Source organism: Lepus europaeus, chromosome 10, assembly GCF_033115175.1.
Source record: "Lepus europaeus isolate LE1 chromosome 10, mLepTim1.pri, whole genome shotgun sequence".
Lineage (NCBI taxonomy): Eukaryota > Metazoa > Chordata > Mammalia > Lagomorpha > Leporidae > Lepus > Lepus europaeus.
In genome coordinates this window covers 87,617,243-87,644,923 of record NC_084836.1, presented here as the reverse complement: position 1 = coordinate 87,644,923, position 27,681 = coordinate 87,617,243, and the positions used below count along the sequence as shown (strand labels likewise).

The 27,681-nt window shown below is 42.8% G+C and overlaps 1 protein-coding gene across 2 annotated transcripts in view; it reads left to right on the top strand.

The window, feature by feature from the left end:
• Positions 1 to 5,979: 5,979 nt before the first annotated feature.
• The window catches only part of ISM1 (isthmin 1), a 77,800-nt gene continuing 56,098 nt past the window's right edge, over positions 5,980 to 27,681 (top strand). For both annotated transcript variants that reach the window (XM_062202276.1, XM_062202275.1), the window contains exon 1: positions 5,980 to 6,117. In XM_062202276.1, coding sequence (XP_062058260.1) covers positions 5,980 to 6,117 — 138 coding nt within the window. The remainder of the gene's footprint in view (positions 6,118 to 27,681) is intronic.

Below are 27,681 nucleotides of genomic sequence, written 5' to 3'. Positions count from 1 at the left end.
ATGGATATTTGCTATCTGGCCCTCTAAAGAGGAGGTTTGCTACCCTTACCCATACCCATACACCCCTAGGACATTATCTCCTTATTAGTTAAGGCAATTGAAGCTCCTGGAACTAACTCTCAAATTTTAAAAACATTATTATTTTTTCTGTAAGTTTTATTTATTTATTTGAAAGGTAGAGAGATATGGAAAGACAGGTCTTCTATCCACTGGTTCACTCTCCAAATGCCTGCAAATGATTAAAGCCAGGAGAGAGAACTTCATCCAGGTCTCCCACATGGGGAACAGGAACTCAAGTACCTGGGATATCAATTGCTGCCTCCCAGGCACACTAGTAAGAAGCTGAATCAGAATTCGAGGCAAGACTAGATCCCAGGTTCCTCTATATAAAATGCAGGTATCCCAAACAGTAGGTCAAAGCATTTCACAACCACATCTGCCCAAAAGCCTAAATTCCAGTGGCTGGATACAATACAATTTTTTAAAAAAAGTTTATCTTGGCCAGCGACGCAGCTCACTAGGCTAATCCTCTGCCTGCAGCGCCAGCACCCCGGGTTCTAGTCCCAGTTGGGGCACCAGATTCTGTCCTGGTTGCTCCTCTTCCAGTCCAGCTCTCTGCTGTGGCCCAGGAAGGCAGTGGAGGATGGCCCAAGTGCTTGGGTCCTGCACCCGCATGGGAGATCAGGAGAAGCACCTGGCTCCTGGCTTCAGATCGGCGCAGCGTGCCGGCTGTAGCAGCCACTTGTGGGGTGAACCAATGGAAAAAGGAAGACCTTTCTCTCTGTCTCTCTCTCTCACTGTCTAAATCTCCCTGTCAAAAAAATTTTTTTAAAAAAAGTTTATCTCACAGTCACACAATATCCTAGCCAGGGTGTTCTTTACTAGAGGTAAGAGAAGGTAGGGAGGGGCTCTGCTCTAAGGACATAGGCTGATTGTTGCTTTGAGGTTACCCTGAGCAGAAACAGCCAAACAGCCAGACAACACACAAGGGAAAGAGAGCGCACCAGGCAAAAGAAGTTTCTATGGGCTAGATCTGGAAGGGGAACACATCACTTGCAATCCACATTCTATTGGCTTAAATCAGTCACGTCTGTACCTACCTATACATTTGGAAATGTAGTCTATTGATATGTCCAGGAAGACAAGGTAACAAGGTAACGGGGTTTGTGAATAACATTCCACCACAATGCCTAAATTCTAGTCATCTCTACACTCAGAAAAAGTCAGATTTTTTACTTCCCAAATCTATATTAAAACATATATATGAGAAACTTCAAGAACTTCAAAGAAAGTGCAATTGAAAGATAAAAAAGTTTTTTTTTTCTTTGTTTTTTTTTTCTTTTCTTTCTTCCTTTTTTTTTTTTTTTTTTGGTGCAGAGTATTGGAGTTCTGGTTCAAGAGCTGGCTGCTCTGCTTCTGATCCAGGTACCTGTTAATACAGCTAAGAAAGCAGTACAAAAATGCCCCAAGTGCAGAGGCTCCTGCCACCCATGTGGAAGACTTGGATGAGCTCCAGCCTCCTGGCTTTGGTCAGGATCATTCCTGGCTGTTGTTGGCACTTAGGGAGTAAACCAGCATATGGGAGAGATCTCTTTCTCCCCACCACCACCTTACTCTCTCTCCCTTTCCCCCTTCCTTCACCCATCACTCTGCCTTTCAAGTAAATAAATATTTTAAAAAGAAAAGTAAAATTTTAAAAAGCACTGGGGTCAGTATTTGGTTTAGTAGCTAATATGCCAGTTGAGACTTCCATATTCCATATCAGAGTGCCTGATTTTGATATCCACCTTCAGCTCCTGATTCCTACTGACGCTGACCCGGGAGACAGCGGAGTTGGCTCAAGTAACTGGGTCCCTGATACACATGTGGGAGTTCCGGATAGAGTTTCCAGCTCCTGTGGGCATCTGGAGAGTGAACCAGTAGCTGGCAACCTGTTTCTTTCTCTCCCTCCTCTCTTTTTCTCTTCTCTCCTCCCCTTTTTCCCTCCCCTCTCCTCTCCTCTATCTCCATACTCCACTCTCAAATACTCAATTTTCAAAAAACATTTTTATATCAGTTGAGCAAAATTACTATAAGCAAGGCAAATAATGATGCCATATGAAGCAGACATCCCCGACTTGAAGATTATACTCATCACCACAAGTAATAGTAACTGCTCAACAAACATCTCCAAATCACAGTGCTTTGACATGCTGTATAGCTCACTTGTGTAAAGTTAAACACAGACATTCTTGGCCCAATAACTCTCTTCTGAGTAGTAAGTTAGATCTGGGCTCCTTATACCTCAGTCTCCTGTACCATGTTGAAAGAGAGCACATGTGGCTAATCACTCAGGATATTCTATGGCCAGACATGGAAGTAGCACAGTTATGGCTGTCAACCCAGGAAGAAGAAAATTGGATCCTGGAGATGGGGGCAAGGGGTTTTGGAGCCTTTTACCACGAAGGTGATCCTGATCCCGCTCCGGGGGAAGACAGACAAGCAAACAGACACATTGTACTTGAGTATAGTGCAATCAATCATAAAGGCATAAGTACTGTGCTACTATAGTACTCTGAAGGAGGCAGGATTTTTAAATATTTCATCAGCTTTTGGTATACAATTTCATAAATGTGCTTGAAACTTACTCTGTATGAAAATTATAAACCATTGCTCCCTAACATCTCAAAAGTGGCTCTCTGCTGGCAGCCTTGTGGGCAATTGCCCCAGCACCCGTATGTTTATCAATACTCATTATGCATGCTTGCTAGAACATAAACTCACCTGGAATTTGGATTCCCCAGCGTGAAGGGATTTTAATAGGATTCATTCATATAACCTGTTGAACATTTTATAAAGACATCTGCCCCAAAATTCAATTCACATTTTACAACATTTTACAAAAGACTTTGATCTCTAAATCTCAATTTACAATTTTACAAGAATTTGCATTCATTGTAAGGGTTTCTTTCCAGAATTTTTAAAAAGCCATTTCCCTCCCCCTACCCTGCCTTAGGATCACAAAAAAAAAAGGGGGGGGGGACTTAGACGAGAGAAGAGGTGTTTGTGGCTCACATGTGCGGGCTGCGTGTGAAGTAAGCAAGCCCTTGGAGGCGAATTTAAGCCAGTCTGCCTCTGCCCACAAGAAAAGCCACTTGTTCCAGTGTGCCTGCATCGCAATCCGGCACAACTGGGGTTGGAGCCATCCTTAAACTCTCTTTGGCTACAGGGTTCCAGCGCGCCATCTTATAGATGCGACATCTCTGTACAGCTGAGTCTCCCTCCCTCCACCTTCCCTTTTACGTGCTCCTAGTTGGAAAACACAGAGAGTATCCTTGTGGGACTTGAAAACTGCTGGGATCTGCCCTCTTTGATCTCCCATTCTGAACCGTGCTCAGTCTATTGTTTCAAACTCCCCTCCGCCAGTGCACCAGCTGACAATGAGGGGCATTTTGGAGCCTGGAGCCCGCCTGGCAGGACCAGCTGCCTAACCATCCCAAGCAAGCACGCCTTCTACACATCTCTTTCTCTCCCGCCAAAAACATTAACTGAAAGGGGGGAGGGGGGGAATCTCACGCCTGCCAATTTATGAACAAAATGCTGGCCCTGTGTTTTTTGTTTTTTTTGACAGGCAGAGTTAGACAGTGAGAGAGAGAAACAGAAAGAAAGGTCTTCCTTTTTCCGTTGGTTCACCCCCCAAATGGCCGCCATGGCTGGTGCGCTGCACCTATCCAAAGCCAGGAGCCAAGTGCTTCTCCTGGTCTCCTATGTGGGTGCAGGGCCCAAGCACTTGGGCCATCCTCCACTGCCTTCCTGGACCACAGCAGAGAGCTGGACTGGAAGAGGGGCAACCGGAACAGAATCCGGCTCCCCAACTGGGACTAGAACCCGGGGTGCTGGCGCTGCAGGCAGGGGATTAGCCAAGTGAGCCGTGGTGCCGGCCAGGATTGATTTTTTTTTTTTTTTTAATTCTACAAGTTATCTTCCTACCCCCGACACAGAAAATCCAACCGGGGTGCCTTAACCACCGCGATATAAATTCTGCACCATCCTACGGTGACCTGAGAAACTGTGGGAAAGGTAAAAGCCCTTCTTGTCATCCGTTGAGTGAGACTCGGCTGAGGTGTCATGCATGAAGAAGTGCGCTGGGAAAGTGAATGAGCTCAGATTCAGAATCTAGCATCTAGGTTTCTAGGACTCGGGGAACGGGGGCAGAAAGGTGGGGACCGTGCTATCTGGAAAGCTTTGTTTCATTTCATTCCCGAAAAGAGACCCCAAAGGATCCACCCAGGAGGCGCTGGGGTCCGAGATGCGAGACGGGCTGGGAAGAGTGTGTGAAAGGGACGTGTGTGTACGAACGCCAGGGCTGGGCTGGCGCAGGGGAGGAGGGAGGGAGGAAACTGGCGCTGGGAGGCGGGCGGAACGCGGTATAAAAGGCCACAGCCCTCCAGCGCGCCCGCCACTCCGAGCCACTTCAGGAGCGCAGGAACCAGAGCGAGAAGCACGGGAGGAAAAACGCGCGGTGCCGCTGCAGCGACGCGAGCCCACCGCCGGAGCCGGGTCGCTCCAGCGTCTGAGGCGAGGATCCCGGAGCGCTTCCGTTCGCCAGCTGCCCCCTTGCAAGGCATGAGTCGCGCGCGGGAGCCGGAGGTTGCAGCGCGGTCATGAGGCGGTGGCCCAAGAGCAACGGCTGCATTACGGCGGCCCCCAAGTCCCCTCCGGGCGCGGCGCCCCCGGGATGAGCACCCCAGACTTGAGACTGCCAGAGCTGAGATCCAACCCCCCGAGCCTCACCTACGTGCTGAGCGCCTGAGCCCAGTCGGCGGCACCGCGTCCCTGCAGCTTCCCGCCGCGACACCTGCGCGCTGGACCGGGCCGACGCCGAGCGAATCCGACTCACCTCCCTTCCCAGGCGCTACAGGGCGGCGCGGACGCGAGGGATCCGGCGTTCCCGCGTTCAGGAACCCGTGTCAAGGTCCTTTCGGAACTATACGTTGTCACTCCCCCACCACCCTCCCTGTTTCGCGCAAGGGCGCACAGCCGCCGACAGACACCTGGCTGGTGCGGCGCCCTCTCTGTTCTCCAACACTACAACTCCAGCTCCACTTTGCCAATAAAGCTTTCCAAACTCGCGCAGGCACTCCCACCCACCCATAGCCCTTGAGCCTCGGTGTGCACCGGAGCTGTGCCCCCGCCGGCCACAGCGACCTCGGCAGCGCGCACTTGGCACAGCCGAAGCACGCGGACTCAGGCGCCAGAGGAGCGCCCCGGCCACCCCAAAACAGTGACAAAGTCCGCGTGCCCAGGGCCCCCATCTGGAGCCAGCCCACCCTTGGACTGGGCGGCCGGGCGGAGCGGAGTGAGGGAGGTGACTCGCCGGGTGAGTGGCTCCGGGCGGCGAGGGCGGGGGAGCCAAGCGTGGAGGTAACTCCGGGCCGCTGCTGAAGCCCTCCTCCTCCACCTCCTCCTTCTCCTCCTCCCCGTGCTCCTCTGGCGGCCGCTCCCGCTCCAGCTGCGGCGCGGCGGCCACATCTGGGGCGCCCATGTGCGCTCGGGGGCTCGGCTGCGCTCGCCCCGCTGCCGCCCCCGCAGCCCCCTGCCTGCAGGGTGGCCTCCGGCCGGGCCCGGGGCCCGGGCAACCCCGGGTCCCCATCACCACCGCCGCCGCCGCCGCCGCCGGGCAGCGCCGGGGTTTGCTCCGTAGCCTGCTTGGACGCCCCCGGCCCCGCGGTGGCTCCGCCGTGGTGCGGCGGTGGCTGCGGCGGCGGCGGTGGCGGCGGCGGCGGCTCCTGCTCCCCAAGTCCAGTGCGCCCCGCCGAGCCCAGCGCCAGCCCCACGGGCGAGGGGACCGGGACCCCGGCGGAGGCCGAGGCGGGAGCCGCGCTGCCGGGCTCCAGGGCTCCGACTCCTCCTCCCCCGGCGCCGCCGCCGCCGCCGCCGCCACCACCACCTCCGCCGCCGCCCGCCGCGCGGGGTCCTAAAGCCGCGCGTCTCAAGAGGATGGTGCGCCTGGCGGCGGAGCTGCTGCTGCTGTTGGGGCTGCTGCTGCTCACGCTGCACATCACGGTGCTGCGCGCTTCGGGAGGCGCCGACGGGCCCGACACGGCCGAGGGCAACGCCAGCCGGGCCCAGCTGCAGGTGAGTGCGTCACCGGCGAGGGGCGTGCGTCTAGCGGGGATCGGGTGGCGGGATGCTGAGCCAGTGCCTGGTGCGGGTGAGGAGGCGGGTCCTCTGCCCCACTAAAGGGCGGCTGTTTTGGCAGCAGTTCTGCCAAGATAACGACTTAGGTAGGGGCGGGCGGGACTCTGTGCCTGAAGGTTGGACCCTGCTCAGAGGTCTGCGGGAGACGCCCCCCACATCTGTCTCAGGTTAGGTACCTGTGGACGCGCGGCACACGATGCGCGGAGAGGGTGGGGAGCGTGTCTTGGCTTGGTTTGCTACCGGGCTAGCGGTGCCCTTTGGAGGTGAGTGATGTTATTTCAGGCGGGGCGGAGCGGCGGGATTCGGGGGATCTTATGGGATAACATCCTCAAAGTGTGTTTGGAAGAAACTACTCAGGGGGTCTGCCCACCTGACCCAAAGTCAGGACACAGTTTCCCAGAGAGAATAGCCACACATCGTGTGTTCTTACGGGGCCTCGTCGGAGGCTCCCACATACCCTCTTGGCCGTGGGTGGAGGAGGAAGGCGCAGAATCGAGGCACCTGTGGTGATTCCGGCCCGAGTTACCTGGGCTTTTAAACTGGCGGCAGACACTTCCTCCCAGCGATGCTTTCTTTAGGAATGGGATTCTGTTGACTTTCGTCAGCTCCGAGGCAGCAGAGGAGTCGCGACTGGGAAGGAAATGGACAATGTGAATTTTAGTGTATGAGTAAAGGTTGTTCTGGTGGATCTCCTGCAGCTACCTTGGAAAGCGCTTTTCCTTGGGTTTAGGGGTGTGACAACTGAAAAACCTGGGGCGAGGATGGAAGTGAGCAGGGATTTTCCCAGGAGGCAGCGAGAATTCTCTGGCTTCTAAAACCTCCTTAAGGTATCCCTTCTAGAACCCTCAACTCTGCAATGTTGAAACAAGTATTATTCATTGGTCCCAAAACATTTATAGTATGCCTCTGCTAATTCGTTTTTTTAAATATCTTTGTGAAAACTGATGCTAAAGACTTTGCAGTTAAAGAGAGTTCACTTTAATACGTCCATAGCACTACTATTTTAAGTGCTGCACAGAATTTAACTCATTTCATTTAATCCTAACCCTTCTGGGCAGGTACTGTTAATATCTCCCCTTTACAGATGTGCAAACTGAGGTCCAGAAAGAACAAGAGATTTGCCAAAGCTCCCACGTTCCAAACTTGACTGATCACATCAAGTTTTCTCTCTGCCAGGATGTGATAGACTAAAGCAAGGGGATCTTTGCACACAAATACAAAACCGGGAATGAAAGCTTAAACTTCTTTTAAATCGGGGACATTTCCAAAAAGGCCCTAACCTTGGTGGTGGTGGGGGTGCTTCACTTCTCCTGTGGATAAACAGGTGCCGACAGGCCAATGGAATTCCTTTGGGGATATGGAAGATCCTGGAGTCCTTGTAGACTGGGGTGTATACCCACTAGTCTTACACTGTAAGAATAATCCTTAATATCTTCAAGATTTCTGGAAGTCATATTTTATACATGATGCTTTCTTTCCTCCCGGACTCAGGAGAAGTCATAAAAATGATGTTCGGTGGAAAAGTAAATTTGGCAGATTTCTTTATGAGGTGTTTGCTATCATTAGAATAACCCGGGGTTGGCCTTTTCTGCCTGAACAGGAAGGTAATGAGAGAAGCAGCTGCTCGAAGTGGCAACTCTGAAAGGAAGTGTATTGAATTCTCAAAAGAGGCTTTGGCAAAAGAACTGCCCCCAAGAGGGCAAAAGACACGGGGGAGTGTAGAAACACTAATGTTCCTAGGATGATCTTATGTCTCAAGGGGCTGCTACATCACTAAAGTCAGCTTAACTTGTAGCAGTATTCCATTAACACTGTCCACTCAGTACACACACTTTTCCAAGCAGAATGATGAACGTAGCAGGTTGGTTCATGATTTTACTCTTTGTAATTTGTTATTATAAGAGTTTTATATTCTTCCTGACTAAAGTTACTTCTTGGGCACTCTGATTGCCACAAAGACATTGCCATGCAATGGACAAAGTATGTTCTGCCAAGTGAGGAGCTCTGCAAAACGCACTTATTAGTCTGTTGTTCTCAGACCCTGGAAAGTGACTTTGCTAGAAGCAGGTGTATCTGCAGACAAAATGTGGATGCTGTTTCTTTGTGTTCACCAGGAATCTTAAACCCAGTCTTCACTCCATCTAACTTTATTAGCTTTGTGATACCCTAAGCTGTCGAAATCCTTCTTTGCAAATAGTCCGTTAATCAATTCTTATGCATTATTTTTGTTGTTGCTATCTCCACTTGAAACATTCTAAAATACGAGGCTGGCTTAGTCAGAAATATGCAATGGTGAGTGTATTTATGCATATTTTATCATATATGGGGTCATTTCAGGGATATAGCTTTGTATGAAATTTGGTAGTTTGGATGTATTAAGGACAGTTAATAAAACAGTAGTAAGGATGAAAACAATAATTGTTAAGGTTCACTAAGTGACTTTGATTTCACAGGCTCTGTTCTTAGCACTTTATGTATGTTAACTTTCTTAATCCTCACAAAAATCCCGTGAATTAGGCAGTATCTTTATCACTGTTGCTGATGGAGAAACTGACGTTGGATAACTTATCCAAGGTCGCACAGCTAGAGGATCCTTAATTTGCTTTTGTTATTTTGTAGTGTAAAAATTCTTGAGGGGTATATACTTGTATCCCAAATTTTTGGTAATGTCCTCATGCCTAGCTACAGGGCAGAAAAAGCCTTTTAACAATTTGCATTTTTCAAATGCATCTTGACAATCTTACTGTGTTAAATATGAATATATATGTAGGTATTCAATTACATATGAGGATACTTCAAAAAGCGCATGGAAAATGGAATTAAAAGATAAAATTTCATTTTGGCACAAAAATTTTTAAATCCATGCATAGTTCTTCCAAAGCAAAATTTTCAAGAAATTTTCTAAAGACCCTTTGTACATGCATTTCATGTATATGAACATATATACACATTTATAGGAGCATAATCTAAGATGATATTTTCTGATAGTTTCCGCATACTAGGGGATACATTTTGACTGTGCACTTTCAATTGTGCCTGTATTGCAGGTACCCTGTTCCAAAGTGTCAGTACAATGCTTTGAACATGCTGTCTCTATTAGTTAATTGATTTGTAAAAATAATGATCTTAGTTTTTGTACTGTTTTCAATATTTTAAAATATCTAGTAGATTGTCTGCAGGGTTGCATAAAAATGCCTAGAAATATCATCCATTCTTGCTCCTAAAATGAAATATTTTCTTCTCATTGGAGAAATTTGTCTCATGTTGATCAGATACTCAGATTAGCTCTTCAGTGAATGAGAATGAGAAAACAATTATGTTCTGTAAAACAGAACATAACAAGACAGAGAATACATAGGCAATAATAATTTCAATTATAATAATGGTATCTTTCCCCTGAAATTCAAAGAACTGCCTTTTTACTAAAACTCAGATTTAGAATCATTAAGTTTCACATAATTTTACTAGTAAAGCAAGGTCTCATCAGGTCATTGATATTTAAGGAAATATTTTTAAAAAACCAAATTGATTATTTTTGCAATAACAAATGTTTTGTTCTCTGTCTCCTGTCATCTTTGTAAGCACTTCCCCTCTTTTATCCTCTATTGCCTTCAATAAAATAGCTTAGCTTCTTGTATTCATTGCTGCAGACTCAAGAGTTCATCTGAGCCAAGTTATAGCAATGTAAGGAAAAGCAACATTGGTTTGTACTTAATTCAAGAAAAATTTCTTATGGTGACTCTATGGGACAGATGACATTTATGTACTGTAGTCCCCCCTTATTAGCAAGGGATACATTCCAAGACCCCCAGCAGATGTGTAAAATCAAGAATAGTATGGAACCTTGTATATACTATGTTTTTCCTTATGGATGGAGGAAACATCAAAAAAATTCATGGAAAAATGAAATTAAAAAATAAGCTCATTTTGGAGCAAAAAGCTTTGAAATTCATGCATAGCTTTTTTCATAAAAAGTATTTTCCAGGAAGTTTTTGAAGACCTCTTGTATACATATCTATGGTAAAATTTAATTTACTAATCAGAGATTAACAAAAACAATAAAATAGAATAATTATTACAATATATTATAATAAAAGAGATTTCATCACACTAAGAGCAATGCACAATTTATAAATTTATGGATTGTGTATTTCTGAAATTTTTCATTTGATAGATTAAGACTGTGGCTGACTGTACTTGAAACTATGGATAGCAAAACTGGGCACAGAGGAACTACAGTACACATTTCACAGATAAAGAAATTGAGTGCAGAAGACATTTAAGTAACTTGTGCAAGGCTACACAACTCTGGTGGGGGCAAGGCTGTGAGGCTAGCTTTGGCGTCCAAGTTCTTATTCTAGTCCATCAAGTAAACAGTCATTTGTGTTTCTTGTTTTCTGATTGCCTGCCCATTTTCCAGTCTGATTGTTTACTTTTATCATTGAAATTCCTTATAAGTGACAGCAAATTGTTCCACTTGGCCATGGCTTCATATCAAAGTACTCCAAAATTTGGGTGGCTTAATATAACCATCATTTTATGTGCTCATGAGTTTTTATTCCACAGTGTGTTCTGTGTTCAGCTGGGTGGTTCTTCTGCTCATCGCACCTGAAATTACTCAAATAGCTATGGCCATCTGTTGGCTTCATGGAGTACTTAGTCCCAAGATGACCTCAGTCATATGTCTGATGATTGGTTTAGGCTATCACCTAGTTTCTCTCTCCACATAATCTTTCATCCATAAGTACTCACAGCAGCAAGATATTAAAAGCAGAAGTCATAAGGCCTCCAGATAAACATGCACAATAGCACTTCAGTCACCTTCTAGTAGCCAAACAAACCTATGGGGCCAGCTTGGACTTTAGATGGTAGGAGATAGGAAATAGATTCCACATATTGTTCAGTGGACAGCAAAGTCACATTGCAAAGGAGGAATGTAGTACAGAGAGGAATTGTTGTGGCCATCTTTGCAAAATATCTACCCTATTTTTTTTTTTGTCTCACATACTTTTGTACATGTTTTGACCAATTTTGTACATTTTACTATTGTTTAATGTTTAACACTGTTAACATTGTTTATGCATGAAGAAACTTTCCATTTTAAAGTTAATCAGCTCTGAATATTTTCCCATATGACTTTTGGTTAAAGACTGTAAAAATCTTCCAATGTATCTTATTCTAATAACAGAATTGAGAATTTTACCATTTTTAATTTTCCCATTTAAAACATGATATGTCTCTATTTGTTGAGGGAAGTTTTATAGTTCTCTTTACTTTTTTTTTTTTTTTACATTTCATTTTATAAGCTATTTTTTAGGTCTGACTGCAATTATGAATAAGATTTTATTTTCTGTTATATTCTCCAATTTGTTAGTTACAGATTCTAGAAAAGTTATAATTAGCAATATATATTTACAGTTTTTATCAGTATGTGCATGACAGCTGGCATTATCCATTTCACTATCCTTATAGTTTTATGCATAAGTTGGAAATATTTTTTTTTCACTGTAGCATTTTAAAATAGTGATTTAAAAAAATAGCAATTAAAAATCACTGTTTCATAAGAGATTGTCAGAATTCAGTCATTAAATTATCTTTAGCTTGGTACCTCTTTGGTTGAGATCTTATTAACATTTCAAGTTTTTCATGATCAATAGTCTCTTCAAATTATATAACCTTTTTGTAGTCAGTTTTGGTAACTTATGTTTTCCTAGAAAGTTATACATTTAAGCTGAATTTTAACTTTGTCAATATAAAATGTGTACATACAACAAGCTTATTTTATAAACATGTAATGATTCCATGTTCTTTTTCTTTGTGGTGAACAAAGTTTTATACACACACACAGAGCAAGATTTTTAATTACATTATATACCTCCCAAGTCTTTATTTATTGTCCACTTAGCTGCTGATTCCTGCAAGCAATTAATTGCATTCTTTGCAATTCTTACATTATGGTTGTGAATTAGTCTGTTTCTCATTGCTATCCTTGTTCTCTTAATTTTAAATTTATTCTTTTAGAATACATAGTGTTAGGTAATAAAATTTTTTTTTTAGGTGGTCACATTTTTTAAAAGATTTTATTTATTTATTTGCGAGGTAGAGTTAAATACAGAGAGAGGGAGACAGAGAGAGAGAAAGATCTTCCATCTGCTAGTTCACTCCCGTAATGGCCACAATGGCTGAAGTTGGGCCAATCCAAATTCAGGAGCCAAGAGCTTCTTCGTGTCTCCTACCTGGGCACAGAGGCCCAACCACTTGGGCCATCTTCTACTGCTTTCCCAGGTCATAGTAGAGAGCTAGATTGGAAGAGGAGCAGCTGGGACACAAACCAGCACCCATATGGGATGTCGGCACTGCAGGAGGATGCTTAGCCCATTATGCCACAGATCCAGCCCCCCTAGGTGGTTATATTTTTATCAAAATGAAATATTTATTTATGTTATTACCTTTTTTCTTGAATACATTCTTGCTTGATATTAATTCTGCTTTCTTTCTTTCTTTGGCATTTGATTGAATAATATTTCCAACCTATATTTTCAAACTTCTTTCACCTTTTTTGATTTAAATATCTCTCTTACTAATAACCTATGATTATTATCTTTTTATGTGCAATACATCAATTAATTTAATCCATTTATATTTATTGCTATTACCGATCAATTTTAAGATTTTTTTTTCCATTTTATTTGCTGTTCTAAAATTTTCAATATTTTCTATTCTCCTCCAACTTAGTCTGTATGATGTTTGGCTAAAGAGGTACCCTTTCTCTATATCTAGATTTTTTCATCAGTAAAATAAGTATATAATAAATATTTTCTAGTGTTTTTATAACATTAAAATATTGAATGCATGCTAACTGCTTGATTAGAGCTTAACACATGAATTTAGGGAGTAAATACTAAATGCTTTGTTCACTATTTCTCAAGTTTTGAAAATTATATGCTGTGTTACTTTCAGCACTTTTAACATATTTGAACTTACATTTTCCTGCAAATGATGATAATCAATTAACATTTATAACCTAAACACCCTGAAAAAAGAAAAAGATTCTAACATACTTTTACTCTGTCTTACCAGTCTGCTATCTCTACAATTTTAATCATATTTCTGGAATTTTAAAGTGATAATATATTTCTTTTTCCTTCCTTCCTTCATCCTTTCCTTACCTTTCCTTTCCATTCTGTTCCATTCCTTTACGTTCCTTTCCATTTCTTTCTGTTAGAGTTATTTTAGCAATCAATTGTTATCAATTTTATTGTGTTCCTAATAACTATTTAACACATAAATAGATTTTATTATTTCTTTACCTATTGATTCTTCTTGTATCTCATATCTTCATCTATTACTTGATAGAATACATTCTCATTTTTCAGGAAGCCAGTGTTGGTGGCACAGTGGATTAAGCCACTGGCATCCTGTATCAGAACCCAGCTGGAACCCCAGCTTCTCTGCTTCTAGTCCAGGTTCCTGCTAATATGCCTGGAAATGCAGTGGAAGATGGCTTAATTACCTGGGACCCTGCCACCCATAGGGGAGACCAGGATGAGTTCTTGGTTCCTGGCTATGGTCTGGCCCAGACCTGACTACTATGGCCGTTTCAGGAAATGAACCAATGAATGAGGCTTTTTTTTTGTTTTGTTTTGTTTTTAATTTTAGCTCCTATATATATATATATATATATATATATATATATAGAGAGAGAGAGAGAGAGAGAGAGAGAGTGAACACACAGTGTTTGTCTTTCTGTGTCTGGCTTATTTCGCTCAACATAAGTGAGTTTCTTATAGGCAACATATATTTGGGTCTTGCTTTATTAAATCCACTCAACCAATATATATCTTTTGACTGGGAAATTTAAGCCCTTTATATTCAAGGTTAATGGTGATAGATAAGAGGTAACTCCTGACATTTTGTTGATTGGTTACTGACTGTATCTGCTGTATTAGTGAATCTGATATTGTCTTGTGTTTTTATGATGTTTACTTCTATTATAGAATTCCCTTCTGAATTTGTTTTAAGGCTGGTCTGGTGGTGATGAATTTTCTTAGCCTTTTTTTGGTATGGTAAATATTTCTCCTTCATTTCTAACAGATAGCTTCACTAGATACAATATTCTTGGTTGGAATTTTTAAAATTTTCTTTTCAAGACCTTGAATATATCAACCAACTCTTCCATTCTGTATGGTATCTTCTGAGAAGTATGCTGTTAGGCTAATTTTTTTTACCTTATATGTCAAAGTGTCTTTAGGATTCTCTCTTTGTCCTTCACTTTTGAAAATCTGATTATAATATTCCTTGGAGAAGATATCTTTTGGTTGAGTCTAGTCAGGGTCCTTTGTGCTTCCTGTATCTGACTGTCTATGTTTGTTTCCAGACTTGGGAAGTTTTCAGCTATTATTTTACTCAGTAGGTTCTCAATGGCTGTGCCTTGCTCTTCTCCTTTCAGGTATCCCTGTAATACTTGAATATTAATAATATTAAATATATAATATTTGTTCTGTTAATGTCTCATGCCACATATGCTTTCTTCATTCTTTTTAATTCTTTTCTCTTTATTTTTGTCTGATTGGGTTATTTCAAAAATCTAGTCCTTCAGGTCAGAAATTCTTTCTGCTGCTTGGTTTTACTCTGCTTTTGAAGCTCTCAATTGTATTTTTTATTTTATTGAATATCATTTTCAGCTTCAAAATGTCTGTTTGCTTGTATTCAATGATTTCTGTCTCTTTATAGAATGTCTCATTCATGTTATCTATTGCTTTCCTCATTTCTTTAAACTGCCAATCTAGATTCTGTAGCATCTTGTTGAGTTTCTTTAGCATCGTTACTTTGAATTCATTTTCAGGCATTTCATAGATTTTGAAGGTGATTTTTACAGCTTTTTGTACATTTTTCTTTACTAAATTTCAACAGATTGAGTTTAGATTCATAATTTTAACTGTTAGTCCTGTTTAACACATGATGGACTCTTTTGATCTAAAACCCCAAGCGTGTCTTGAGCTTGAGAAAATTACTTTGTTTTTGTTGTTATATTTATTTCTGATACCCCTGTACTCTCCTATGAAACTCCTACAGAGTTTGAAATATTTTTGCCTCTCAATTTTTGCTCTTATACTTTTATATCTGTTTTTTGAAAGATTTTATTTATTTGAGAGGTAGAGGTAGAGAGAGAGAGAGAGAGAGAGAGAGAGAGAGAGAGAGAGAGAGGTCTCCCATCTGCTGGTTCACTCCCCCAAATGGCAGCAGCGGTCAGAGCTGGGCCAATCTGAAGCCATGAGCCAAGAGATTCCTTTGGGTCTCCCATGTGTTCTTATTAGAACATCTTTCTTTTTTCATTCTTGGCTCAAGATTTTATGATTTATAAAGACAATTATGGCAATGAACCCCTCTCCTCAGTGACAGCTGAGGGTATCCATCCATCTCTACTCATCCCCCTAAGACAGGAGATTATTTAGGGGATGAGATAAGGTGTCAATTTAATGTGCAGAGTACATGCAATGAGTTCAAATGAATATCAAGGGAATGTGTTGATTAAAAAAAATTTCAATTTGCATTTTACACCTTATATAATCCCCTTCCATAAGAACTTCATAAGAAGCCATGGATATAAAATATATAAAACTTCATTTATTTCCTACTATGGCATATCAGTCAAGAGTGTAGAATGAGTAACGGCATTAAAAAAAAAAAATCAGCTTTTACTCTTGGGACTAAGCACTCACTACCCACTATGGTCACTAACTTCATAAAGTACCCTTCTAGCTTTCCCTTACCTGTCTTTGTTCCCTTTCCACTACCAGAAAATAGTGGGGTCATCTCTGATATAGATCACCTATTCTTAATTTCAGTGTCTGCTTCTGAAAGACCCAAAACTGAAGGAAGCATTACCCATACTTTAGTTACTAGGATAGCAACTACTTCTCTAGGTAATGTTAGTATAGGAAATTTCTGGAAAGCTAGAGAAATGGAGTTTCCATGAAACACCTGCTGCTTGTAATCATTAATGATGAGGTCCATTAGTCTCAGAGTCAGACTATCCCATGCTCTCTCAAAGTACACAGGAAGAGGGGAATTTCAAAATTGCAGGGATGGGAAAGGTCAGGCCTAGGCAAAGTCTACAAATCCCTGGTGTTTAGAGATTTAAGTCATCCTGTGTCTCCTGAGAGGTTGATTTCTGGTGGTTTACTATTTTAGGTGGGCAGGTGAATAATGGGGGAGTCCTCAGAGACATGTGGGGTTCTATTGAATGCTTGAAAAAGGCAGAGGCTGAAGAGCCTTGATAAATATAGCTTAGCATCAACTCTCCAAGCACAGACCAGCAGGTGTCACTGGGAAGTTATTTCTGTAAACTGAGTAGAAGAAGAAACAATAGGTTAACCACCTCTTCTTCCTGCTGGCCTGACCCATGCATATTTCAGTAAACAGAGTCATCTTGCATGGAGTGTTTTCTGTGACTGATATACCTCCACTGGTGAGCAATGCCTCTGTTCTCTTTGGAGGAGTTAGTGCTATAGTGCCTATAGAACTGAAGAATTCTGTCTGCAAGTTTGAGTCCAGATTGAGCTATCAGAGTTGCAGTTTTAGACACCTTAACCCCCAGATGTTCAACAGCAGTGACCTGGAAAAACAGCAAGTAGACTTCGAATGTAATAGGCCAAGCTGTGTCCTGCTGAAAACACATATCTGTTTTCAAAAATAACAAGATTTGGTTAGAATCTAGATAAGAGATGCCAGGAACCTGGTGTTAACTGGTATCCATAGGCATCCAGGTAGAATATCTACACCAGTGACAAAGACACAAACAAAAAACATACCTGCTTGGAGCCTCAATTACATTGTTTAGAAGCCTTGGATGGTTTATGAGCCCAGAATGAGTTGGAAGCCAGGTTTACTGCCAGAAACCTTCAAATCCAAGGAAGTAGAAGAGAAGAAGGGAAAAAAAGGAAAACAAGAAAAAAAAAAAGATCCCATCAGATATTATGTTTCTAATTCTTAGCCTGCAAATTAAGCTGAGGAAATATTAATATGAGCTGACTTTGACTTTCAGGCCAAACTGGATGTTAAGTAGGTGCAGATTGTTAGGGATCTACCAAGGGTTCTCATTAGGTGGGCAAAGATTGTCTCTCCCTTACACCTGTTCCCTAGGTAGAGCTCTGTTCCATTGAAACCAACAAGCAGCTCAGAGTCACTTCTCTGCCCTTGCACCTAGAATGTGGTCTGTGGACCAGCAGCATCAGCATTTTCTGATAACTTTTTAGAAAATCAGTCTTAAGCCTTATGCAGAACTACTGAATCACAATCTGCATTTGACAAGATTTCCAGGTTGATTATATGCAAGTGACAGTTTGAGAATAACTGGCCTAGAGGCATATCTTTCTCACAAATTGCAAGTCATAGAAAGTACTTAATATAGACCCTGTGTTATTCAGCTATTTCTTAATTATACTGCAGGACAAAGTACCCCCAAATTCAGAGGCCTGCAACAGTAAGCATGTACTCTTATGCTCATGGGCAGAGTGTTAGCTGGGATTCTGTGGATCTGGGCAGGACATGGCTCCAAGCCATGGGTTGAGTCTGGGTTTACTCCATGCATCTCCCATTATTCTGTTACCAACAGGACAACTGCTACATTTATCTAAGTGAAAAAAGGAAAAGGTAGGTCGAATTGCAAAAGCACACCACCTCTGTGCCTGGGACACACTTGGCTCATAGCTGTTGATATCTCCTCAGCCAAAAGAAGTCACAAGTTCCAACAGGGTGGCCAAAGAGTGGCCATGGACTTTGGAGTTTTTCAGTTCTGGTTTCATTTTCAATTGCTTAAAAATCATGTGCCATGTGGTACGAATGAAGTTGTGCCCACAAATATGTCATTCATCGCTCAAAGGACTTGAATAATTTAAGCCTGATAAAGGGGCACCCTTCCTCACCTTTCTTTCTCTGATATAACAAGAGAAACAGGACGAGCCTGGGGACAGGAATTCCACAAGCTCTGATAGTGGTGTGTCCTTTTTAATTACTGTTGCTGGCCTGAAGAATTTCTCCATGTGATGAGCCAGGTTTTCCTTTTCTTCGGTGTGTCACAAAGTTCTTCTCCTGTGGTGTTCCGTGGAGTATGTGCTCAGGGTTTTAAAATGTTTCCCTTCCTCATGAGTAGTATCATATTTGTTTGTTTGTTTTTTAAGTGGTGGCATTACCTTGCTAGTATCTAATCAGCTTGTGAGCCTCTCTGGCTCCAGATCTTTGTTTTATGCTTTCCTTGTCCCCAGCTTCTCTCTATCCCCAGGGCAGTTTATCCTGTGTTTCCTTGCTTTTGTTGTTTATAGATTGTGACTCTAATTTATTGAACACATTTTCAACCATATCACACCAAAGATATATTTTACAATATCCTTTCTATTTTTTTCACTCTAAATGTTGAGTTGAGATCAGTCTCATCTCAGCTCTCTTAATAATTTACTCATTTGATGGTGGCCACAGAATTGAGCACTGACTAGATCAATAGCTAAAAGAAAAAAAAAAAGAACTTTAAAAATACATGACCACTAAAAATGAGAAACTATTTCATTATACCAACAGAATGGCAAGATGAAAACGGATATAAAAACTGAAGACATTAAGTGTTGGCAAAAATGTGGAGCAAATTAGTGGGTGTTAATCAGAACACTTTAGAAAACCAAAGAACCTACTCAGATAGAATGAATACATATTACTGACTCAACAATTACACCCTGGGTATGTGCCCAACAGAAATGCGCTCAAAGATCTGAAAAAGAATGTTCATAGCACCGCTAGTTTTTTTTTTTTTTTCTTTTAGGATTTATTCTATTTATTTGAAAGACAGATTTACAGAGAGAGGTAGAGACAGAGGTCTTCCATCTGCTGGTTCACTCCCCAGATGGCTGCAATGGCTGGAGCTGCATCAATCCGAAGCCAGGAGCCAGGAGCTTCTTCAGGGTCTCCCATGTGGGTGCAGGGACCCAAGGACTTGGGCCATCTTCTACAGCTATCCCAGGCCACAACAGGGAGCTGGATCAGAAGAGGAGCAGCCGTGTCTTGAACCAGCACCCATATGGGATGCTGGCACTTCAGGCCAGCACTACAGCACCAGCCCCAGCACTAGTTTAAAATAGGCTGGGGCAGGCATTGTGGCACAGTGGGTTAAGCCACTTGGGACATCAGCATCCCCGATCAGCATGCTAGTTTGAGTCCTGGCTTCTCCACTTCTAAAAGAGCTTCCTGTTAATGCATGTGGGAAGGCAGCAGATGATGGTCCAAAGACATGGGTCCCTGCCACCTATGTAGGAGAACCAGATGGAGTTCCTGGCTCCTGGTTTCAGCCTAACCAAAGCCTGTATGTTGTAGGCATTTGGGAAGTGAACCAGCATTTGAAAGATCTCTCTCTCCCCTCCCCCCTCTTCACACTGCCTTTAAAAATAAGAAAATCTTAAAAAAATAGGCCCAACCTAGAAATAGCTCTAAAGCCCATCAGTAGTAGAATGGACACCCTGGGAATAAGCAAATAACAACTACGCACAGCAGGTGCAATTTCACAAATATAATGTTGAATGAAAGAAGCAGGCACAAAAAAGGATATGATGGGATATTACATATATGAATCTATACTTTTGGAAGGGAGGTCACTTGTTACCTTTATCAAGGAAGTGATTAACAAGGGACAAAAGGGGGCCACCTGGGGTGCTGGCCATGTTCCGTTTCTTGATCTGATTGTTGGTTACGCAGATGTCTTCTTTTCATTTAATCTCATCATGCTGTATGGCTATATTAGTATCATACTTCAATAAAAATATACTTTAAAATGTACAAAACGGAATGAACACATAAATTGACTTTGGTGCAAAAAATTTTGAAACCATCCTATTTTTTTATGACATGCATTTCTGTGAACTTTGGGAAGATCCCTCTTATGCATAGATTTTAAATTAGTGAAACAGATTTTTTTTTTTCACTAGGAAATAAAACCTGCAGCCCTGGAGTCCACTTCCTGGGCTCGCAGAAATGCATTGTCTTGCACACTGTTCTCCAAACCTTAATGAATGCGACTAGTTTGATGTTATGGGGATGCTCCTGTGCCTCTGGGGCCCAGTACCATTGTAACAACATCAAAGACCAACCGCTGGCTGAGATATAGTCCCTATGAAAAGAGTGACCAGCAAATTTACTGCTTGACTTCATTCCCTTTAAATGGAACTGGCCCCATGGTCCTCTTTCAAAGCTCAATTGTAGACATATATCTTCTTTATAGGACATCATGTGCAATAAAGAGAAGCAATAACTTAAAATAAGAAAAAGGAATACCTTTGAGAGCACTGCGAGATGGACATTCCATTTAATAAACATCACTGTGGTGACATGTGCGGAAACACTCCAGAAGTCCAGCCATTGGCCTGAGAGCTTCCTTCTTGGCATGGTAACTGTTTCGGACTCATTGAGTTACATTGTCATGCTTCAGGCTGTCCCTAGGTTCCATGAGGTCTCTCCTCAGTGAAATCAATCAAAACGGTAAAGCTCATATCCCGTAGCTCATTTAACTTCTTTGGAGCTGCCTTTCAATGGAATAAATATTTACTAAAGGTTGAGGCCACACTAATCTTCTGGATCAGTCATACGCAGTTGTCCAATATCCATGTGAGTATCAGTCCACATAATCCTGGCATGGCAATCTCATGGAATCAGCATTTGCAGATACTGGAACTGAGAGAGAAAAGAATAACGTTGATTTTGTTTGTCTTTGTGTGTTTTCTTTTCAAGATTTATTTATTTATTAAAAGACAAAGCAAGAAAGAGACCGAGACAGAGCCAGAGAGCAGAGACAGAGAGGAAATCTTCCTCCACTATTTCACTCCACAAATGGCTACAATAGCCAGGGCTGGACTAGGCTGAAGCCAGAAGCCAGGAATTCCATCCAGATCTCCTACATGGTTAGCAGGGACTTGAGCACTTGGGCAATCCTCTGCTGCTTTCCTAGGCACATTAACAGGAAGTTGGATGGGAGTCAGAGTAGCGGGACTTGAACTGGCAGTCTGATATGAGATGTGGCAGCTTAACACACTGTGTCACAAAGCCAGCTCCTGGAGTTGTTTTTATGCCTACCAACTTTCTCAGAGGGGAAAAATAAAACTATCTATATCATAAAGGATATCTTTGACTTAGCATGGAGTCTAACCCATGTGGTATAAAAAAAAATCTATGGTCAAAATTACCAGCCTGATACATCATCACTCATTACAGCAGCTAATCAGACCACCAGGAATAAAAGAAATAAAACATTTTCGAGTTTTCAGGTCATCTACTTCTGTTTAGTACACTGTTTCCACAATTTGCTGGGAAAAGAGGCTAGTTACTGAGTAGATACTTTTCTTTCTGTCCCCTTGCTGGCACCTGCAGGAAGATTCACGAATCATCTGAAGACTACTGAGATTCTCCTGCTAAGATTCTGATGGAGGCAAAGCATTCCATTGAAAAAAACACCTGTGCAATGATACAGATCTGGGAAATAAGCAACAACTGGGAAAAAAAGGGGGGGCGATATTTGGAGATATCATGGGATTGCCAGGAGAATGTTTCTGTTGAACAGCAGGTGGAAATAATGAGCCAGGCTCTTAGGAAGCTACCTGTGGGAGACAGCTTTTCTGTTCCAAGTTCTTCCCACAGCTTCCTTGCCCTGCAGTGCATTTTCATTCCATCACAATGGCGCGTCCACTGCTTATCCTGCAAGGCCAACCCCTATGCTAAGGTCTGTGATAACTCAAAAATGAACATCAATGTCCTTGGGCTTAAATTTTCTCATCAACAGGGAGACAGGGGAAGAAAAGAAGGGAAGTGAGCCAGGCCAGACCAAGCTAACTCAGAATAAAGGCAGAATTGTGTGCCATGGAGCCAAGAGGAGCAGAATTCCCACCTCCCAAAGTGAGGAGATGAAGTCACAGCCTCAGAGAATACCCTCTAATTCCAAAAGGCCATGTCTTTTCCCTGGGCCTGTGACCGGTTGCTCCGAGACTGCTCAAACAATTAATTCAATTTACTTTGCTTTGAGGGCTCCTGTATGTGTCTGTTCTTTTGGTCTGGAGTTTCTCATGCCACTTACAGTGTGGTGTAAACAGTGACGTCATGAAAACCTGCCAGTAAGATGGGGCATGCTTGAGTGGGAGGAACCATCTCTGTGCTTTGGAGGCTCCTTTTAAAAGAAAAACTCAGTACCCACCAAGCCCCAACTGTTCAGCCTGGGGTGACATTAGGTGGCCATCTGTGGATCCCCATTGAGATCAATGGAATGCTTTACTTGGTTATCCATTTTAAGGTGGACACTGAGGGACAGATCACTTGGTTCTGTGTTCTAACAAGCTAAGCCAAGTGCCTTGTGTGTCACCAGGATACACGGGCACATGGCAGGTGCTCATGTGCATGTGGCTGCAAGGGTGGTCACTGTTCTGCTCTCGGGGTTGCTCCAGGGCCTTATCTGAGCTCCACTCTACCACCACCAACAATGAGGCACTCCACCTAGAAGACAGGTTCTAGATACGGATTCCTAGAGTTTTGTTGTTGGCAGGAAAACCAAGCCTCAACTTCTCATTTCATTGATGAAGAATCCAAACTGGTGAAATGAAGGGACTTGCCCAAAACGACACCACTCACTCATTATAGAGGCAGTAGCAGAGTCCATGTTGACTAAATCTCAGGCACATCATATTACAAGAAACCACACAACCACTCCTTACTGAACCTCTTTTAAGAATTCTCATAGCTCTTCCTAGCAGAAGAGAAGTGGAACAAATGTACAACTGTGGTACCCGGTTTCTGTGATGTTATTGCTACCGTTAGTTGTTTAAGGAACTGAAAAGTAATGATGTGGACATGATTTCGGGGTTTGGTGTTCTGGCACAACAGGTTAAGCCACTGCTTGAGACATTGGCATCCCATATCTGAGTGTTGGTTTCAGTGCTGGCTGTTCCACTTCTGATCCAGCTCCCTGCTAATGCATCTAGGAAGACATTGGAGGATGGTCCAAGTGTTTAGCCCTGCCATCCACATGGGAAACACAGGTGAAGTTTGGGGCTTCTGGCTTCAGCCTGGCTCAGCCCCAGTCGTTGCAGTCATTTGGGGGAAATGAACTGGTATATGGTAGACCTCTCTTTCTCTGTCTCTTTCAAATAAATAAATAAATAAATAAATAAATAAACTTGTTTTTAAAATGAACATTAATTGTTTCTTTTTTATTTCAGTGGCAATCAGATTGCTGACAAGTAAATGAAATAATGTACATATAAGTAAAGAGTATTGTGTAACCATGTAGTTAGCATTCCATGATTCCATTAACTCATTCAGCACTTACATATCCAGAGGATATTATGAGCAGGCATTGTGCTAGATTTTGGAGAGTCAGTGGAGAACAAGCTCATGTTCCAGAAGAGGAGACTGAAAATAATTCACGCACATGGAAAGCTATTACTATAGATTGTGATGGGTGCCTTAGAAGGGTATAACAGGGAGCAAAAAAATAGAAAATAACTGAGAGTACCTACTAACAGATGATTTTTCAGGGAAGAACTCACTGGAAAATTAATCCTTGAGTCCTGAGCTGGGATAAGAAAATACAGTTGTGCAAATAACTGGAGGGAGAGCAGCTCAGGCAGATGGAGTCAGAAGCACCAAGCCTTAAGGCAGGAAGGACTTTGCACTGACCAAGAAACAGGCAAGGGATTAGAGAGCAGTGTGTGATAGACAAAGCAGTGTATGAACTTGCAACAAAAGGCAGAAGCTTTGTAGGTCATGATAAAGAGCCTTGCTGTTCTGAGATCGGTGAAAAAGGAGCCATCAACTAATTTTTGAATGACAGGTCTGTCTGGTTTGCAGAAAATAGGAGGGAAAGATGCAGACATGTTACAGATTTTCCTAATAATCTGGACAAGAGATGGTGGATGGCTGCAAGACACAGTTCTGAGATACTGCCAGCAGAATGTGGTCTTAGATCTTATTTCTGAGAGGAAGTGAACAGTCAAAAAAAAAAAAACCTTTCAGTTTTGTGAAGAGAAATTCATGTTAGTTGATTTATATTGAATATGTGGGATATAACATGCCTATGGGGCATTTCAATGAAGATCATGAACAAGGAGGTGGTCAAAGGGACCAAGAGTTGAAATTGAGGTGTCATGAGCAAAGTGGTAGGAGGAGAACCAAGAGTTGTGGTGTCACAGAAACCAAAGAAGGAGTGTGCCTCAAAGAGAAACAGCCCCAATCAAATGATACTGGGAAAGCCAAGAAGATAAGGATGGAGAAGTGCCCATTTCACCAGGCAACAGCCATTGTTGGTTACCTTAATGAGAGCAGTTTCAGAGGCATTATGGGAATAGATGCCAGTGTCTACTGGATAAAGGAGCAAGTGGGAGCTGAGGAAGTGAAGAGAGAATGCATAAATAAGTCTTAGGGAAGTTTTACTATGAAAAGGGGACATGTAAACATGGGGTCCTTAGAGAGTTTTTTGGTTAAGATCAGAGAGAACAGATCATCTTTGATGATGAGAATGGTCTGGTAGAAAGGCAGAGGTTAAAGAGGCAAGATGGAGAGAGAAGGACTGTATGGGGAATTCTTCAAGTAATCTAGAGGGTAAGTGTGAGAACTGGCCTTTGATAGAAACAGGAAGTCTCATCCTGTGTAACAGTTATAAAGAGGAAGAAGATAAGCTATGCAGATGGAACTACAGATACAAGGGTGGTGGGAATAAGATAGTTAGACAAATGGCTCCCATTCCATCAATGAAATGTGAGATGAAGACAAGAAGCACAAGTAGGAGATTGAATAGAGAAGAGAGGAAACAGTCATCTTAGATTCCAGAGGACATAATGTTAGGAGGGAGGAGCAGTCAGATTTTTAAATAGTGCTGAGTATTCACTTCAGGTCTGAGAATATTGATCTAAAATGCACAAGTTGGAGTGGGCGTTTAGCCAAGCAATTAAGATGCCCACATCTCACATCAGAGTACCTACGTTTGATTTCAGGCCCTGGCCCCTCACTAATGCAGATTCTTGGAGGCAGTGAGGATAACCCAAGCAATTGGGATACTGCCACCCCTGTGGGAGGCCTGAATTGAGTTTCTGTCTCTTCATTTCAGCCCTGGCCCAACCCCAGCTGTGTAGGCATTTGGAAAGTAAACCAGCAGATGAAAGTTTGTGCTCTCCCTCTCATAAATTATCTTTAAAAGATGTATTTATTTATTTACTTATTTGAAAGGCAAAGAGAGAGATGAATCTTCCATCCACTGGTTCACTCCCAAAATGGCCACAATGTCCAGAGCCGGACCGATCCAAAGCCAGGAGCTTCTTGCGGGTTTCCCACATGGGTTCAGGGGCCCAAGAACTTGGGCCATCTTCCATTGCTTTCCCAGGTGCACTAGCAGGAAGCTGGATCAGATGTAGGGACTCGAACAGGCAGTTCAAAAGGGGATACTGGCATCACAAGCAATGGTTTAACCCTCTGTGCTACAACAATAGTCCCTAATTTTAAAAAATAATTTTAGGGGCCAGCGCTGTGACGTAGTGGGTAGTCACTGCCTGCAGTGCTAGCATCCCACATGGGCACTGGTTCAAGTCCCGGCTGCTCCACTTCAGATCCAGCTCCCTGCTAATGCACCTGGGAAAGCAGCAGAAGCTGGCCCAAGTCCTTGGGCCCCTGCACCCAAATGGGAGATCCAGAAGAAGTTCCTGGCTCCTGGCTTCAGATTGGCCCAGCTCCAGCCATTCCGGCCGTTTGGGGAGTGAACCAGCAGATGGAAGATCGATCTCTCTTTCTCTCTCTGCCTCTGCCTCTCTCTAACTCTGCCTTTCAAATAAATAAAATAAATCTTTAAAAATATAGTGAAGCAAGATTTCCAAGTTGGGATATTTCATTTTTCCCATCACCAACCTTTTTGGCTACTAACTTAAAAAAGGTTTTGCCAGTGAACTAGATGAGAGAGAAAGAAGGATAGGGAGTATTGAGGAAAGTGTCAAGGGAATGATTGTAACAAGGAAACACTTGCTGACTAAGAAGGAGAGCAAAAGCAAGAGACAGCTGAACATGGTGAGAATATGGTAGTGTATTGAATAGGCGAGTATGAAAACTGGAGAAATGATCTAAAAGCACAGGAAATGTATTTCTGAAGAGGGTTTGGTGACAAAAAGTCTGAGGAAGAGAGTAGCTGAGTTTCAGTGGTGCCAAAGATTATAAGAGATGGAGATAGGAGCTGGGAAAGTCATCAAATGGATGTTGAGATCACCAAAAAGAATAACAAGGTTGTCAGTGAGGATGACTGACCAGAAACTAAAATTTTCAGAGGTCCATAGAGCACTTGGAACATCTATGGACATCATGAGAGGAGCAGGGTTGTCTGCTTTTGCTTTTGTTGTGCTGGAGGAAAAGGAATGATCAAGAAGCAGCAAAGGGAACAGGAAGACTTAGGAGGTTGAAGGATGTTCAGGGAAGAGGTTGGAAATGAGAAGAGATGGCTTATCATGGAATGATTGTCCTAGAATGTCCAGTAGAAGAAGGGCTTGGAAAATTGGAGGGGCATGTGACATTCAGAGCAGAGCAAGTAGAGAATCAGTGGCCAGGGAAATCTTGATGAAAACCATGATGGAATGGTCTTGAGTTCTTGAATGGTGGTGATACCCTTTGCTCAATGGAATGGTGGCTTCTGGGCTGTGTTGTTTCTATGATTATTTAGCCTGGTGTCAAAGAATCAGATGAGGGGTAGGATTTACTTAGATTACCCAATGAAGTTGGCAGCCACAACTTAGGGCATTAGCTACCTTAGCGTTCACCTGTGGAGTGGTAGAAACTGAGAGTTATGCAAATATCACTTGATTTTATCTATTTGTTTTTGGCAGACAATAACAGTGCTTACTATATGCCAGACACTCTTCTAAGCATTTGATTAATATTAATTTATTTAATCCTACCACGAAGTAGGCATTATTATTATTTTCACTTTATGCAATAAGGTTAAGTAACTTGCCCAAGTCACGAAGTTATTACTAACAATGCAAGTCAAGATAGAGACAAAATTTGAACTTTGGCCAGCTGAGTCTCAGAATCCATGCTTTTTTTTTTTTTAAGATTTTTATTTATTTATTTGAAAGTCAGAGTTACACAGAGAGAGGAGAGGCAGAAAGAGAGAGAGGTCTTCCATCTGCTAGTTCACTCCCCAGTTGGCCGCAACAGCCGGAGCTGTTGGCCAGCTGAGTCTCAGAATCCATGCTTTTTTTTTTTAAGATTTTTATTTATTTATTTGAAAGTCAGAGTTACACAGAGAGAGGAGAGGCAGAAAAAGAGAGAGGTCTTCCATCTGCTAGTTCACTCCCCAGTTGGCCGCAACAGCCGGAGCTGCGCCGATCTGAAGCCAGGAGCCAGGAGCTTCTTCCAGGTCTCCCACGCAGGTACAGGGGCCCAAGGACTTGGACCATCTTCTACTGCTTTCCCAGGCCATAGCAGAGAGCTGGATTGGAAATG